The sequence below is a fragment of the Ceratotherium simum genome, chromosome 39 (genome assembly GCF_057802395.1).
Source record: "Ceratotherium simum simum isolate JZ-2026a chromosome 39, ASM5780239v1, whole genome shotgun sequence".
Taxonomy (NCBI): Eukaryota; Metazoa; Chordata; class Mammalia; order Perissodactyla; family Rhinocerotidae; genus Ceratotherium; species Ceratotherium simum.
Window position 1 is genome coordinate 2,503,903 of NC_141938.1, and position 15,128 is coordinate 2,519,030.

At 60.4% G+C, this 15,128-nt stretch overlaps 1 protein-coding gene across 2 annotated transcripts; it reads left to right on the forward strand.

The window, feature by feature from the left end:
• The first annotated feature begins 873 nt into the window (after nt 1-873).
• On the forward strand, nt 874-14,974 carry MAN2B1 (mannosidase alpha class 2B member 1). Of its 2 annotated transcripts, none has more exons than XM_087425391.1 (24): nt 874-1,053; nt 1,776-1,878; nt 2,040-2,213; nt 2,530-2,723; nt 3,359-3,491; nt 3,753-3,898; nt 4,324-4,440; nt 6,801-6,886; nt 6,970-7,090; nt 7,169-7,247; nt 7,431-7,540; nt 8,034-8,141; nt 8,461-8,577; nt 9,241-9,414; nt 10,492-10,589; nt 10,671-10,788; nt 11,975-12,093; nt 12,181-12,282; nt 12,442-12,529; nt 12,709-12,789; nt 13,244-13,471; nt 13,927-14,082; nt 14,175-14,277; nt 14,744-14,974. In XM_087425391.1, exons 1-24 carry the CDS (start codon nt 892-894, stop codon nt 14,857-14,859), a joined length of 3,033 nt encoding a protein of 1,010 aa, XP_087281517.1. In that variant the 5' UTR covers nt 874-891; the 3' UTR covers nt 14,860-14,974. The 2 variants fall into 2 exon arrangements, with proteins under 2 accessions (XP_087281517.1, XP_087281518.1); XM_087425392.1 differs by having other exon boundaries at nt 6,804-6,886.
• The last annotated feature ends 154 nt before the right edge of the window (nt 14,975-15,128 follow it).

A 15,128-nucleotide genomic window follows, 5' to 3' on the forward strand; every position in this document is an offset into this window, starting at 1 on the left:
CACATAAGCGAACTGAACAGACTGGTAGGGATTGGGAAAGGCATGAAAGACAGAGTCCTTCCCCCACGTGTCAGGCTCCCTCCTCACCGGAGGACCCCAGTGTCTTTTCAAACCAGGCCCGATGTCTCCTGTCCCCAGGACTCCAAGGGCAGTTCCTTGACCCAACGTCTCAATCCTCACAGGACAGAACAGGGCCCCCATCAACTTCTGCTCCTAGCCCAGCTAGGTCCCCCTAGACCCCTAGCCCTGAAGGTCAACGGGATACTCGAGGACCCCATGCACACACTCCACCTCGTAGCAAGCCCCGTACCCGTCGGGAAATTTGAGATCTCTTCACCCACAGGAACAAAAGGGCACTCCGAGGCCACACGTAGGCGGCGAGCGCGCAAGACTCCTTTGGCCATGGGGGCCAGCCTCGTGGCATAGCGGTTAAGTGCGCGCGCTCCGCCGCTGGCGGCCCGGGTTTGGATCCTGGGGGCGCACCGATGCACCTCTTGTCAGGCCATGCTGAGGCCGCGTCCCACATAAAGTGGAGAAAGATGGGCACTGATGTTAACTCAGGGCCGGTCTTCCTCAGCAAAAAGAGGAGGACTGGCATGGATGTTAGCTCAGGGCTGATCTCCCTCACAAAAAAGAAAAAAAAAAGACTCCTCTGGCCAAACCAGCACCCCGAGGGTGGGACACGACCTGCGTCTCCCTACGCTCCTAGAGCCCCCGGAGGTACTCAGAACTACCGCCCGGGTCCGGTGACACGCCGGGCCCCGCCCTGGCCCCGCCCCCGGCGGCGCCCATTGGCCAGGCCGGGTTCTGGGGGCCGGGCCTCTGCCCTGCCTTAGCCGCCGGGAATCCCCCGGAGGCGGCGGCGGCGGCGGCGGCGGCGGAGCTGGAGCCATGGGCGCCCAAGCGAGGCCTTCGGCGGTCCTCGTGGGCAGCGGCCGGGGCACGGCGGGGCGCTGGACGAGCTCCCGCGCGCTGCGGCCCCCGCTCCTGCCTCTCTCTTTCCTTCTTTTGTTGTTGCAGGCAGCGCCCGGCGCTCGGGCCGCGGGATACGAGGTGAGCGGGGCCCGCGAGCGGAAATGTACACGAGCCGGAGTGAAGCCCTGAGTAGGGTCCCGAGGTGTGGGGGGTCCTGTTCTGCGGGTGCCCAGTGAATGGCGGCTAATATGACAGTGTGGTCTGAGTGCGTGCTTTGTGTCAGTGAGGTCTGGTGGTGTGTAGACGTCTGAGCATGGGACTGTTTGTACCTGCCTCCCTGCTTCCGTGGGTCGGCCTCTGGACTTCACGAACTTAACTGTGTGATTGGGCGTGTGGGTTTGTGTGTGAGCAGCTGTGTGTGTGTAGGGGGGACTGGTTGACAGCTGGGACTCTGGAGTCAGCCCGCCTGGAGTTCCAGCCTGGCTCCTCCACTTCCTGGGTGTGTGACCCTGGGCAAGTCACTTCTCTCTGTTCCCCAGTGCTCTCATCTGAAAACTGGAGATTATATTGCCCCCACCCCCAGGGGGGCTGCTCGGTATTTCCAGATGCTTAACCAACGTTAGCTACCACTATGATTATTTCCCCAGAGTGTGAATGAGAGCAGCCCTGAGGGCTTGTGCTAAGTGGGAGTTGTGTCTGTGAGCACAACTCTGTGTTCTCCCTGGGAGGGCCCGGCCCTGCCTCTCTGAGGCCCTTGCCGCTAGATCAAGACTTATCTTGTGCCCCCTCACCCCCACCCCAGCCTGACTCTTAACCTTGGGGTTACTGACAGGGTGCGTGTGTGTTTGGGGTCTCTGCAGATGTGTCCCCCGGTGCAGCCGGACATGCTCAACGTGCACCTGGTGGCCCACACACATGACGACGTGGGCTGGCTCAAGACGGTGGACCAGTACTTCTACGGCAGTGAGTAGAGGGTGGGGACTGACCCTGGGCCCCTGTGAGCCCTTCCAGTCCTGTCTGGGCCCTGGACATGAGGGTGGGGGCAATGCCAAGCTTGGGCTCGTGCGTCTAGGGGTGTCCCCTTGGCTCGCTGGTCCCTGACTGCCTGGCCCCTGTGCCCACAGTCCAGAACGACGTCCAGCACGCGGGTGTGCAGTACATCCTAGACTCGGTCATCTCTTCCCTGCTCGCGGACCCCACCCGCCGCTTCATCTACGTGGAGATCGCCTTCTTCTCCCGCTGGTGGCACCAGCAGACAAACGCAACACAGGAAATAGTGCGGGACCTGGTGCGCCAGGGTGAGCCGGCCCCAAGGAAGTGAAAAGAGGAAGCCCAGCCCAACTTCTATTTCTGCCACCCTGGTTTCTGAGATTTTATCTTGCCATGCACAGCCCGTACGTGCATGTGGCTCCGCCTGCCTGGAATTTCCCTTTATCTGGAGAACTCCTATGCATCCTGCAAGGCCCCACCTCCAGTGGATTCTCTGGGAGGCCTGCCATTCAGGGGGCCCTCTGTCCCACATCTGGCTTCAGGTCGTCTCATCCCGTGTATCACCTACCCCGTCTCCACTCCTGGCCTTGACAACTGACCCAGCCTCTGCCTCTCCCCACACAGGGCGTCTGGAGTTTGCCAACGGTGGCTGGGTGATGAACGATGAGGCGGCCACCCACTACGGAGCGATCATAGACCAGATGACACTAGGGCTGCGCTTCCTGGAGGACACGTTTGGCAGCGACGGGCGCCCCCGTGTGGCCTGGCACATCGACCCCTTCGGCCACTCTCGCGAGCAGGCGTCGCTGTTCGCGCAGGTGCCTTCCCGACCCCTCTTGGCCTCGCCCCTGTATTTGCTCTGACCCCTCCTTCGGCCACTCAAGCCCCGCCCTTCCCTGCAAGCTCACGGGGGCCAGGCGCTGTCCCCTGGCCTGCTGTCCCTTGAGCCCCTGCCTCTTGGGTGAGCCGTGAATCCCAGTCCTTTTCCGCTCTGGCCTCGGCCCTGTTCTGCCCCAGCCCGGGCTGACCCCGCTCCAGCTGGCTCCTCCCCTTCCCGGGCCCCGCCCCGTCTGCTAGGATCCTGGCTTCTCCCCAGGGCGGGTGGCAGGGGGAGGCCTGCCCTGCTTTTTACCCGGCTCCATGACCTGTGCCATGACCCCTTCCATGCTCAGGCTGCGGAAGGGGGGCGCTCTCCTTGAGTCAGGCCCCTTTCCGAGCTGGGGCAGGTGGAGGTGTGGCCTAGCGTTGGGCCCGCCCCCTCCCGGCTCTCCCGCGGGGCGAGCTGACCCTCCCCGGGCTCCGAAATGAGCTGGAGAAGCCCCTGGTTTCAGACCTGCTTTTCCATCTGTGCTCTGACCCGCCCTTCCCACGCCGAGGGGGCTGCTGTTGGTGGTGAGAGCTGGGCCCTTATTCTTTCTGCCCTCCGAACCCTCCTCATCCCGCCCCTCCCCAGATGGGTTTTGACGGCTTCTTCTTCGGGCGCCTGGATTATCAAGACAAGACGGCGCGGATGGACAAGCTGGAGATGGAGCAGGTGTGGCGGGCCAGCGCCAGCCTGAAGCCCCCCGCCGCCGACCTCTTCACCAGTAAGGGCGTGGGGGGGGCCGGGCTAGCCGCACGGCACGTGCGACATGTGCAGTCACACAGGGCCCCACGCTCAGCAGGGTCCTGGGCTTGCCTTTACACTCTGCCGTCATCGTCTGGAAATTCTTAATAATTTATGAACAAGGGCCCAGCATTTGCACTTTGCATAGGGCCCCCCCAAATTCTGAAGTCCCCGACGGTATGGCCAGACCTCAGGGCAGGCCTGGGGCGCGGGCCACCCCTGAGCCTGGCGCGGCCCGCAGGCGTGCTCCCTAACATTTACAACCCGCCGGAGTACCTGTGCTGGGACACGCTGTGCGCGGACAAGCCCTTCGTGGAGGACCCGCGCAGCCCCGAATACAACGCCAAGGAGCTGGTCGATTACTTCCTGCAGCTGGCCGCAGCCCAGGTAACCCGGTGCCCGGACCCGGCCCTTCCCACGGCCCAGCCATTCCCTGTCACCTCATAACCCTCAGGGGAAGGTAATGTTCCCTTCACCATCACCGTGCCCTCCGGGGATTCGTGTGCATTCCTGATTAGAGGCGTGCGGGGCCCCTTCATCACCGCGTATGCCGCCCCCCCCCCAGACAGCGCCGCCCTGGGAGAATTACTCAACAACTTGTGGCTGTTTTTATTTGCTTCCCTCTGCTCCCATGTGACACACTTCCACCCCCCCCCGCCACGTGACACACTTCCAACCCCCGCCACGTGACACACTTCCACACTCCCCCCTCCATGTGCACCCACGTTCCCCACCACATATGTACCAGGACACAGCTGCACACAGGGGTGGCCCAGGACACCCGGCCTGAGGACCCCGCATCCTGCCTGCAGGGCCAGCACTACCGCACCAACCACACGGTGATGACCATGGGCTCGGACTTCCAGTACGAGAACGCCAACATATGGTTCAAGAACCTGGACAAGCTCATCCAGCTGGTCAATGCCCAGGTGAGTGTGCCCGCCCAGCGTGCACGTGCGTGTGTGTGCTTGCTCCGCCGCACCTGGGTCACGTGCATAGCTGAGGGTGCCAGCTTAGTTTGCTCTGGCCACTCTAACAAATGACCACAAACTTAGTGGCTTAAAACAACAGAAGTATATCATCTGACAGTTCTGTAGGGCAGAAGCGTGACACAGGTCTCACTGGGCACAAATCAGGATGTTGGCAGGGCTGCATTCCTTCTGGAAACTCGAGGGGAAAGCTTCCTTGCCCTGTCAGCTTCTAGAGGCCACCTGCATTCCTTGGCTTATGGCCCCCTTCCTCCCTCTGCACAGCCAGCAGCACAGCAGCTCTCTGACCCTCCTCCATCGCCACATCTCTGTCTCACTTCTTCCGTCTCCCTCTTCCACTTTTAAAGACGCTTGTGATTACACTGGGCCCCCAGATAATCCAGGATAATCTCTCTCTCTTAAGGTCAGCTGATTAGCAAACTTAATTCCCTCGGCACCCTCAATTCCCGTTTGCCATGTAACCTAACATAGTCACAGGTTCTGGGAGTTAGGACATGGACATCTTTGGGCGGCTGCTATTCTGCCCACCACGGATGTGTTGGTGTGGCCCCTGCCAGTGGCCTGCGGCTGTGTGGGCGGGAGTCACTCTCCCATCCCCACAGAACCTCGTCTCCCCTCTCTCAGCTAAGACGTCCCTTCCATCAGTTCTGTCCTCAGAGTTGTCTACCAGCACGATCTCTATGTCCTCACCTTCCACCTGCTTTCACCAAACACAGCTCCCAGGGACGTCCCCAAGGGCCTTCCAGAAGACATTTCCCCATCCTCCCCGTGCCCCTGGTCCCTGAGGAGCCTTCAACACCTTGACCACTTCCTCCTGCAAATACCATGTTCCTGGGCTGCAGGATGTCATACTGTCGTGATTTTTCTCCTGCCATGATGGCTCCTTCGCCCACTCCATCTTACTGGAAATACAGTCCCATGGTTCAGATCCTGGCTTCACTACTTACTGGCTCTGTGACCTTGGGAAATGTTCCTAAGCACTCAGTGCTTTCGTGTTTTTATCTAGAAAATGGGCATAATGGTGGTTCTCACCTGATAGGGCTGTAAATGTTTTTTTTTTTTTTGAGGAAGATTGGCCCTGAGCTAACATCTGTTGCCCATCTTCCTCCTTTTTCCCTCCCAAAGCCTCAGTAGATAGTTGTATGTCACAGTTGTACATCCTTCTAGTTGCTCTATGTGGACGCCACCTCAGCATGGCTTGATGAGCAGTGAGTAGGTCCATGTCCGGGATCAGAACCTGCGAACCCCAGGCTGCCGAAGCAGAGCGTGCAAACTTAACCCCTATGCCACCGGGCTGGCCCCAGGGCTGTAAATGTTAATGAGTTCGTCTGCACAGATCCATAGAACAGTGCCAGGGAAATAATAAGTATTATAGGTGTTGTCTATTATTAGTATTTGGGGCTGAAAACCTGCTGCTTCTCCTCTAAGACACCAGCTGCAATGCCTCCTCCTCCAGGAAGCCTTCACCAAACCTCAGGCAGAGCTCTTGTTCTGTCCTCTGCTCACACCTGTCTCCACAAATGCCTGTGATGCCGTGTCCAGGCTGACTGTGACAGCTGACTCTGTTCATTGTCTCTCCTCCACTTGGCTGTGAATTCCGTGAGAGCAAGGCTGACCTCTACTTCCAGATTGTGTCTGCAGTCCAGAGCTTATTGAACTGAGTGATTTTTGGGGGGTGGTGAACACAGTGTGTGTGTGTGTGTGTGTGTGTGTGTGTGTGTGTGTGTAACTGTGTATATGACTGCAGGGGTGCAGATGTGTGTATGCACATAAAGGCATGTAGTCCCATGCACTTCCCCTCAGTCACTCAAGTGTTTATTGAGCACCTACTGTGTATTAGGCACTGGGGACACAAAATGAGCAGAAAAAACATCCTTTTCCTCACAGAGGAGGTCACCGTCTTGTTCCTCCATCTCCCTCAGTTGAAAGCGAGCCTCCACTCCTTATGACAATTGTGTCATTTGGCAATAACGTGACAGTGCTGAGAAATGATTATTCCTGCCCTATAATGTCACACTTAGTTTTTCCATGAAAGTTTTTAATGATAAAATTAGAATTATTTAAAAACTTTAGTACAATTTCAGGTTTATTCTTGCATCCCTGAAATTCTTTCCAGGATGGTAATCTTGAGCTTCCACCCAAATTCCTTTTCACACTTGGTTTGCACTCAAAACGTGTATGAAGAGACTCGGAGCTAGCGGATGCGTGAATGTGTGCACGTGTGTGAGTGTGGACTGCACCCCGTGGGCCCCGGGAAGGTGCGGTCTCCCGAGGGCTCACCCCCGCACACCTCCCCGCAGCAGCAGGCCAACGGGAGCCGCGTCAATGTTCTCTACTCCACTCCCGCCTGTTACCTCTGGGAGCTGAACAAGGCCAACCTCACCTGGTATTCGGGGGGACTGGGGAGCTTGGGGGGGCTGGCATGCCCTGTGGCTGTTGACCCTGCCCTCGATGCCTCTGCCGCGGCAGGTCAGTGAAACAAGATGACTTCTTTCCCTACGCCGACGGCCCCCACATGTTCTGGACCGGCTACTTTTCCAGCCGGCCGGCCCTCAAACGCTACGAGCGCCTCAGCTACAACTTCCTGCAGGTGGGTGGGCGCGGGGATCGACGGGGCGGCCCAGGGGTCCCGACAGGCCCGGTGCCCAACATACCGCCTCCCCCCCAGGTGTGCAACCAGCTGGAGGCGCTGGCGGGTCCGGCGGCCAACGTGGGACCCTATGGCTCGGGAGACAGTGCACCCCTCAGTAGGTGTCCGGTGAGGGGACGGGGGCGGGGCTGAAGCTGCACACCAGACCTCGGCCGCCCCCTCGAGTCCCTTCTTAAAGCCCCCTAAGAACCCTGCCCGCCCGCACGTGACCTGTCGCGTCTTCTTGGGGCCGGGCCGAGAGTCCTGCGGAGACCCCACCGGGCTCACTGTGTGCGGGCAGATGAGGCGATGGCCGTCCTCCAGCACCACGACGCGGTCAGCGGCACCTCCCGGCAGCACGTGGCCGACGACTACGCGCGCCAGCTGGCGGCCGGCTGGGGGCCCTGCGAGGTGCGCGGGGCGGGGCCTGGAGGGGGCGGGGACGGCAAGGGGCGGGGCCTAGAAGAGAAGGGGCGGGGCAGCGATGAGGCGTGGTCGAAGGTAGGTGGGGAGGCAAAGATGGGAAGGGGGCGGGGTCGAGGTAGCGGGGCAGGGCCTGGAAGGACTCGTGGGGGCGGGGCTTGTGAGAGGCGGGGCACAGACAGGAAGGGGAGGGGGCCTGGAAGCGGGAGGCCGATACTGGAGGGGGCGTGGTCGAAGGCAGCGGAGTGGAGTAGAGCAGAGCTCGTGGGCGGGGCTTGTAGGGAGCGGAGATAGAAGGGGCGGGGCCTGAAAGAGAAGGGGCGGAGACAGGGGTGGTCGAAGGCTGAGGAGAGGCAGACAGGAATGGGGCGGGGTCAGAGGTGGGAGGGGCGGAGACAGGCAGGGGCGAGGCCTGGAAGGGGGCGAGGACTCCTCCGGGTGGGCGTGCGGAGTGAACCCATCCCTGTACGCTCCTCCGCAGGTTCTCCTGAGCAACGCGCTGGCGCGGCTCAGCGGCTCCAAGGAGGACTTCGAGTTCTGCCGCGACCTCAACGTCAGCGTCTGTCCGCTCAGCCAGACGGCGGAGAGCGTGAGCTGGGCCGGGGCCGGAGGGGCGGGGCCGGGAGGCGGGTCTCATCGGGCACGACCAGAGCGAGTGAAACCCCGCCGACCAAGGGGCGAAGAGGAGGCGGGGCTTGGGCTGATGGGCTCTTGAGGGGCGGTTGCTGAATTGTTTTGGAGGATCGCTGTAGGGTGAGGTCACTCGGGGCACAGTGACACTGGGGCAGGACGGAGACCAGTGCACCCACCACCTGGGGGCTCGGATCACCCAGGGACGTCGCCGCACACGGTGGGTGGGTTTGCAAAAAGCCTGCTGTGACCCGTGCCCGCTCTGACTCCCACTCCAGTTCCAGGTGACCATTTATAACCCCCTGGGACGGAAAGTGGATTGGATGGTGCGGCTGCCGGTCGGCAAACACGTTTTCCTCGTGAGGGACCCCAGTGGCACAGTTGTGCCCAGCGATGTGAGCCCATTTGACAACTATTCCTCCCATGACTACTACCACCTATGATTACCTCTCCCCTGGACACCTTCCCCCATGGGCATTTCTCCCTCCCCCCCATGGACACCTCCCCCAGGATTATCTCCCTCCACGGATACCTTCTCCATGGACTCCTTCCTCTCTTGGGTATCTTGCCTTCATGGTTACCTGCCCCTCCATGAATACCTCTAGCCCATCACTCTCTTCCTCCTCTGAATACTTTCCCCCTGTGCCCCTTAATATCACACCCCCTTGGGAACACCCCCCCAGTGAGTATCTCCCCTTTCTAATATCTCCCCATGAAATTTTTCCTATGTGTGAGTATTCCCCTCATCCTAGAAGGCCTCTTCCCCGAACTTCTTCCTCCCCACAGAATCTGTCTTTTCCTCCCTCCCCTGCCTCAAGATTCTCTTCCCCCACTTATTCCCTCACTTCTCTCCCCTCCCAGTGGATTGGTTTCCACCTTATGAATCTTCTCTGCAGTCTTGAACTCAGCATTCCTGACACCTCCATCCCCCCACCCAACACCTAAATTTCTTCTCCCCCTCCTGGACTCCTTCCCCCTGGCATTTGCCCCTCCTTGTCTGTGCGCTCTGTATGTGTAGTACAGCCTTTTGACTCGGTTTCCCTCCTCCCTTACTCGAGGTGGTGACACTTCCCAGCTCAGACAGTCAGGAGCTGCTTTTCTCTGCCTCGGTGCCTGCCCTGGGCTTCAGCATCTACTCAGTCACCCAGGGGCCTAGCCAGAGGCCCCAGGCCTACACCCCCCAGCCCAGATCCCAGAAGCCCTCGTCCCGTGTCTTGGTCATCCAAAATGAGGTGAGACCCCATTCAGATCCCCTTCCCTGCCCTGGTGACAAATTTGAGGTGTCACTGTGAGCTACATGGACTCTGGGGTCAGTGGGGCTTGGGTTCATGATTTGGGGTCACCAGTCATCCATTGTGTGTCCTCGAGTGAGTGACTGGCTTCCTTTGAGTCTCAGTGTCCTCTCCCGGGGCTGTTGTGAGGACGCACTGTGATCATGGGGGACACTTGGCAGCTATGTCAGAGCTGATGGTGGTAGGGGTTTGCAAATTAAGTGGGGCGTGTCAGAGGCTTGAGGGAGGGAGCCGTGTGGCCATTTGGGGAAGAGGGATCCTGGCAGGCAGGGAGCAGCAGACACAAAAGCTCTCAGGCAGGAGGGTGTTTGGTGTTCAAGGAATCCGGTGTGGCTGAAACAGCGTGTGAGGCGGAGGTGATAGGTCAGACCGTGGGAGCCTTGAGGGCCCAGGGGAGGACTCCAGCTTTTATTGCGAAGGAGCCACGGGAGGAACAGGGCTGCATTAAGACTGTCGTGAGTCCATTTGCCTTTGTGGGTCCCTTCTTTGATAAAAAAATGTTAAAAATTATATTTCACGATGGCGTGGGTGTAAAGATGAATATTAACAAGGCAGGCCTCATTATAATAGAGTCATTACTATAGAATAGATTCATTACATTCAAGTTTTCTTCTGATTCTGAAAGAAATGAAGATTTATACATTTCCGTGGGCCCCTAAAAGTGTCCTGGGTCATGGCAGTGTGGTTCCTGTGTCAAATGCGCGAGTCACCCCTGGTTCCGAGCAGGCGAGCTGGATGGGACTTGGGGCGGGGGCGTCACAGGCGCCCTCTGGAGCTGCGGGAGGAACAGGCTGTGGGGGGCGAGCGCGGAAGCCTGGAGCCCAGGAAGGGGCCGGCGGTGGAGGTGGTGAGAAGCGGTCAGATTGAGGATAAGGAGGAAGGAGGAGCTGTTAGGATTTGCTGGTGGGGCCAGGTGTGAGGAGGGAGAGAGAGAGAGTGAGGAGGGAAGGGTGACTCCCGGGTTCTGCTATGGCTGAAGGGATGGTCATTAACGACTGCCCACCCTTTTCTGCCCAGTACCTCCGGGCTAGGTTTGACCCTTACACGGGGCTCCTGGTGGAGCTGGAGAACCTGGACCAGAAGCTCCTGCTGCCTGTCCGCCAAGCCTTCTACTGGTGAGGGAGGGCTGCCGGGCCTGGGAGGGGGCGAGAGCGGAGCTGGGGTCCCTCTCCTGACGCTCACCTGCCCCGGCCCAGGTACAACGCCAGCGTAGGCAACAACCTAAGCACTCAGGCCTCAGGAGCCTACATCTTCAGACCCAGCCAACAGGAGCCGCTGCCCGTGAGGCACTGGGCTCAGACCCGCCTGGTGAAGGTCCGGGGCTGGGAAGCAGGGGTGGGCGTGGGGGGTGGAGTCTGGGGGGGGGGGGTGTGCCCCGTGCGGGGTGGGGGTGGGGGAAGGATTTACCTCTCCATCAGATAAGAGGGCTAAGACCTGAGGGACTACTTGAAGATCCTCCCACAGGGCTGATACTCATGGCTGGTTGTCAACAGTCATGCCTTGGAAGCACATAGAAAGGCGTTCATGTCTGCTGTGGGTGTGAGGATTACACTTAGCTTTTGAAATTGGGGGCGGGGTGTTCCCACTTGGCCCACGAATGGGGAGAGCCAGCTGTAGCTGCTTGAAGAGTTCACCAGGACCTGTGGTAGGAGGGCATTGTATCTGGGGCGGGTATTTGAGAGTTCACACTGGGATAGGGCTTGGGTGATTCACAGTGAGGGTGGATATCTGAGCATCTGAGGATGCATCTGGCTGGAAACAGGGGCTCACACTTGTAGGGTTTCCCAGGGCCTCCCACTGATGTTTCCTCTTGGAGCAGGAATGGGGCAGGTAATGGCAAGACTCACATTTGACATGATTCCCCTTGAGGTGAACTTCTGCACACCTGGGTCGCTGTATTAGAATATAGTTTTGTCTGTAGTAACAGAGTTACCAAAATTAACTGCCTAAAACAAGATAGAAGCCCTTTCCACCTCACAGAAAGTCTGGCTGGGCCATCCAGGGCAGGTGGGGTGGTTCCACAGTCATCTGGGCCCCTTGTATCTCATTGCTCTGCATTCCTCAACATTCGACTTCTACCTCCTGGCCCAAGATGGCTGCTCAAGCTCCAACCATCATATTTGCATTTGAGCCAGTGAGAGAGGAAAAGGGGCAAGGAACGCTGTTCACACCACTTTGATCACTTTCCATTGGGCAGACCATGGTAGCCTCAGGGAAGACTGGACCTTACAGTCTGTATTCCAGTAGCCACCTGCCAAGCTAGAATCGTGTTCTAAGAGATGGGGTAGTGCTGGGGAGCAGGCATGTATGCCACACTCAAGAACTGTGGCAATGACTGAGGTGGGAAGTGTGGGCATCCCCCTGAGGCAGGTTGGGGAGGCAGGCGGGGTTGACCCTGATGTAGGCCTTTGTGCAGTTCTTGGCAGGGGTGGCCATTTCCAGGGCTCGCCTCTGCTCAGGTGTGGGCTCACACCTGGTCTCCACCCCTGTGTGCCCGCAGACGGCCTTGGTGCAGGAGGTGCACCAGAACTTCTCAGCCTGGTGTTCCCAGGTGGTGCGCCTGTACCCGGGACGGCGGCACCTGGAGCTGGAGTGGACAGTGGGCCCAATCCCTGTGGGGTGAGTGGCTCAGGCTGGGACTGGGATGGGGGCGGGGCAGAGGGGAGGTGGGCGAGGCTCACAACCTCACCATCCCCTCGGGTGTAGTGACCACTGGGGGAAGGAGATCATCAGTCGCTTTGACACTGCGCTGGAGACAAAAGGACTCTTCTACACAGACAGCAATGGCCGCGAGATCCTGGAGAGAAGGTGGGGGTGACGGAGCACCGGGGCTGGTCTGTGGTGTGTGGGGCCCAGGGGCGGTGGGGGCATCAGCTGATCATATGAGTGTGGGAGGGAGAGGATGGAGGGGGAGTGAGGAGTGGGGGAGCTGGCCCCGGGGCCTGACCCAACCGCACGCCTCCCCAGGCGGGATTATCGACCCACCTGGAAGCTGAACCAGACTGAGCCAGTGGCCGGAAACTACTATCCAGTCAACAGCCGCATTTACATCACGGTACCCCCCTCCCATCCTGCTACCCACCTCTTCCTGACAGCCCTCTACAGAGTGGGGGTCACCTCTCATTCTTAGCATCTCCTGGCTGTCCCTGGCGGTCTCCAGCATCCCTTGTGGGGCCTGCCTGGGGCCAGGGCTGGCTGGCAGTGCGGCCCCTCACTCTCACCCCTCGCCCCCAGGATGGGAACATGCAGCTGACCGTGCTGACCGACCGCTCCCAGGGGGGCAGCAGCCTGAGGGATGGCTCCATAGAGCTCATGGTGAGTGGCCGGAGCTCCATCTAAGCGAGGGGCCTCCCACTAGATCCTGTCCTGGCCCCCTGCTGGAACTTGAAGACGGTTTCTGTCCCAGTTCTCTGCGAGGTGCACCCCTCCTTTGTGGTCCCCACTAAGCTGAGACCCCCATTCCTATGTGAGACTTTTACTCCATGCTCTTATCCAATGCCTACCCAGTCCCCCCTCCAGGCCCTGACTTGCCCTCTCCATGCCCCAGTTAGATCCTTACCTTCTTCTGTCTGGGCCCTTGCTAGGCGGGATCCCTCCTTCTGCTGGGGTCCCCCCTACCAGACCCTCATCTTTTCTCCCCACTCTTCAATTTCCCTTTAAATTCCCACAAGCCCTTACCCAATTCTGGCCCAGAACTTGGACCCTCGCCCTCTCCTGGCCACTGTCCAGAACTTGGACCCTCGCCCTCTCCTGGCCACTGTCCCCGCAGTTGCACCGACGGCTGCTGAGAGACGATGCGCGCGGAGTGGGGGAGCCGCTGCTGGAGAACGGGTCTGGGGTGTGGGTGCGAGGGCGCCACCTCGTGCTGCTGGACAAGGCCCGGACCGCGGCCGCCGGACACCGGTTACAGGCGGAGAAAGAGGTCCTCGCTCCGCAGGTGGTGCTGGCCCGGGGTGGCGGCGCCCCCTACCACCTCGGGGTGGCCCCGCGCACGCAGGTGAGGGGCAGAGGGGCCGGTAAAGAGAGGACCCGGATGAAGCCTGCGGAGGGGAGCGGGAGCGGGTCTTCCCTGGCATAGCCGGGACCCACCTCGCCCCCCCCTAACTCGTCCTGGGGAGGCCGAAGGCTAGTCCCGCGCCCTCAGCTCAGCGCCGTCAGCTGGCCAGCCCCGGCCCAGTCCCATCCCGCCTTGACTGGCTCCTGGCGCAGCCTCCGCTCTCGCCCCTCCCCGCCTCCCCGCGCCCCTCCCCCAGGCTCGGCCCCGCCCCTCGGCCAGCCCCGCCCTTTGGGCTCGGCCCCGCCCCCAACCTGGCGCTGCCCTGTTTCTGGGTCCGCCCCATCTTATTGGCTCAGGCCTCCCCTTCCTGGCTGAGCCCCTCCCCCTTAAACCCCGCCCTCCGCGTCCCAGCCCCGCCCCTGCTTGCTCAGCCCCGCCCCACCCCCTGTCCGCAGTTCTCGGGGGTGCGCCGGGAGCTGCCGCCCTCCGTGCGTCTGCTCACATTGGCCCGCTGGGGCCCGACAACGCTGCTGCTGCGCTTGGAGCACCAGTTCGCCGTAGGGGAGGCCCCGGGCGGCAACCTGAGCTCCCCAGTGACCTTGGACTTGAGGGTGAGGAGGGCAGCGGGAGGAAGGCGACAGGAGAGAGGGGTTTTGTCCCCTCTCCTTGTCCCCACTCAGCTTGGCCCATCCACTGCCCGCAGGACCTGTTCTCGGCCTTCACCATCACCGACCTGCAGGAGACCACGCTGGTGGCCAACCAGCTCCGGGCCCGCGCGTCCAGGCTCCAGTGGACAACGAATACAGGTGGGGGCCTGCCCGGGAGCTGGGGGCCGTGTGGGAATGTTGGCCAGGACTCAGGTGTAGCTTGAGGGTCTGGGAAGGTGTTCAGATCCAGGTTAGGGGTTTAAGGGTCTGAAGTGGGTCCAACAAACGAGCGGTGGGTCTTGAGGGTTTGAGGATGGAGTTCAGGGCCAGAATAAGATTTGAGAGTTTCCGTCAGTGTCTGGTTCTGGCGGTGGGGGGAGAGTGTCCGTCACCCCTGGTGTTGGCTTGACGGTCCTCAGGGTGGGGCTGGAGGGTGTGAGGGCCGTTGCTAGGCATTGGGGAGGGAATTTGGGGATCTGGGGGTGGTATCCAGGCAGTTGAAGGGTCTGGGAGTGAGGCCCTGGGGACAGATTTGAGGACGTATGGCCACGTCCAGGTCCACAGTTGGGGGGGTGAGGCAGAGGAAGTCTGTGCCCATCTCTCCTTCTCCCCTGCACGTCCCCAGGCCCAGGCCCCACACCTCATCCCTCTCCCTCCTGGCTGGACCCCGCTACTATCACGCTGCAGCCCATGGAAATCCGCACCTTCCTGGCCGAGGTCCAATGGGAACGGGACAGCTAGACCAGAGCCCTGGTGGCAGGATGCCCCCTTCTGAACCTGGGCCCCCTCCTCCTCTTGCTGCTGCTGCTGCCACTGCCACCAAGAAAAGCCATTAAAATGCCACTACCAAGATGCAGGTCGAGGTGTGACTGAGTGTGGGGTTTTTGTTTGGAGGGTGATAGAATTTGTGACCCAGAAAGGTCGGCAAACCCTAGCTGACCCTTGACCTGAGGCCTTGCAGGGAGGTCAGGACAGCCTTGTGCAGGTCCCTTGAAGCCCATGGAGGCCGG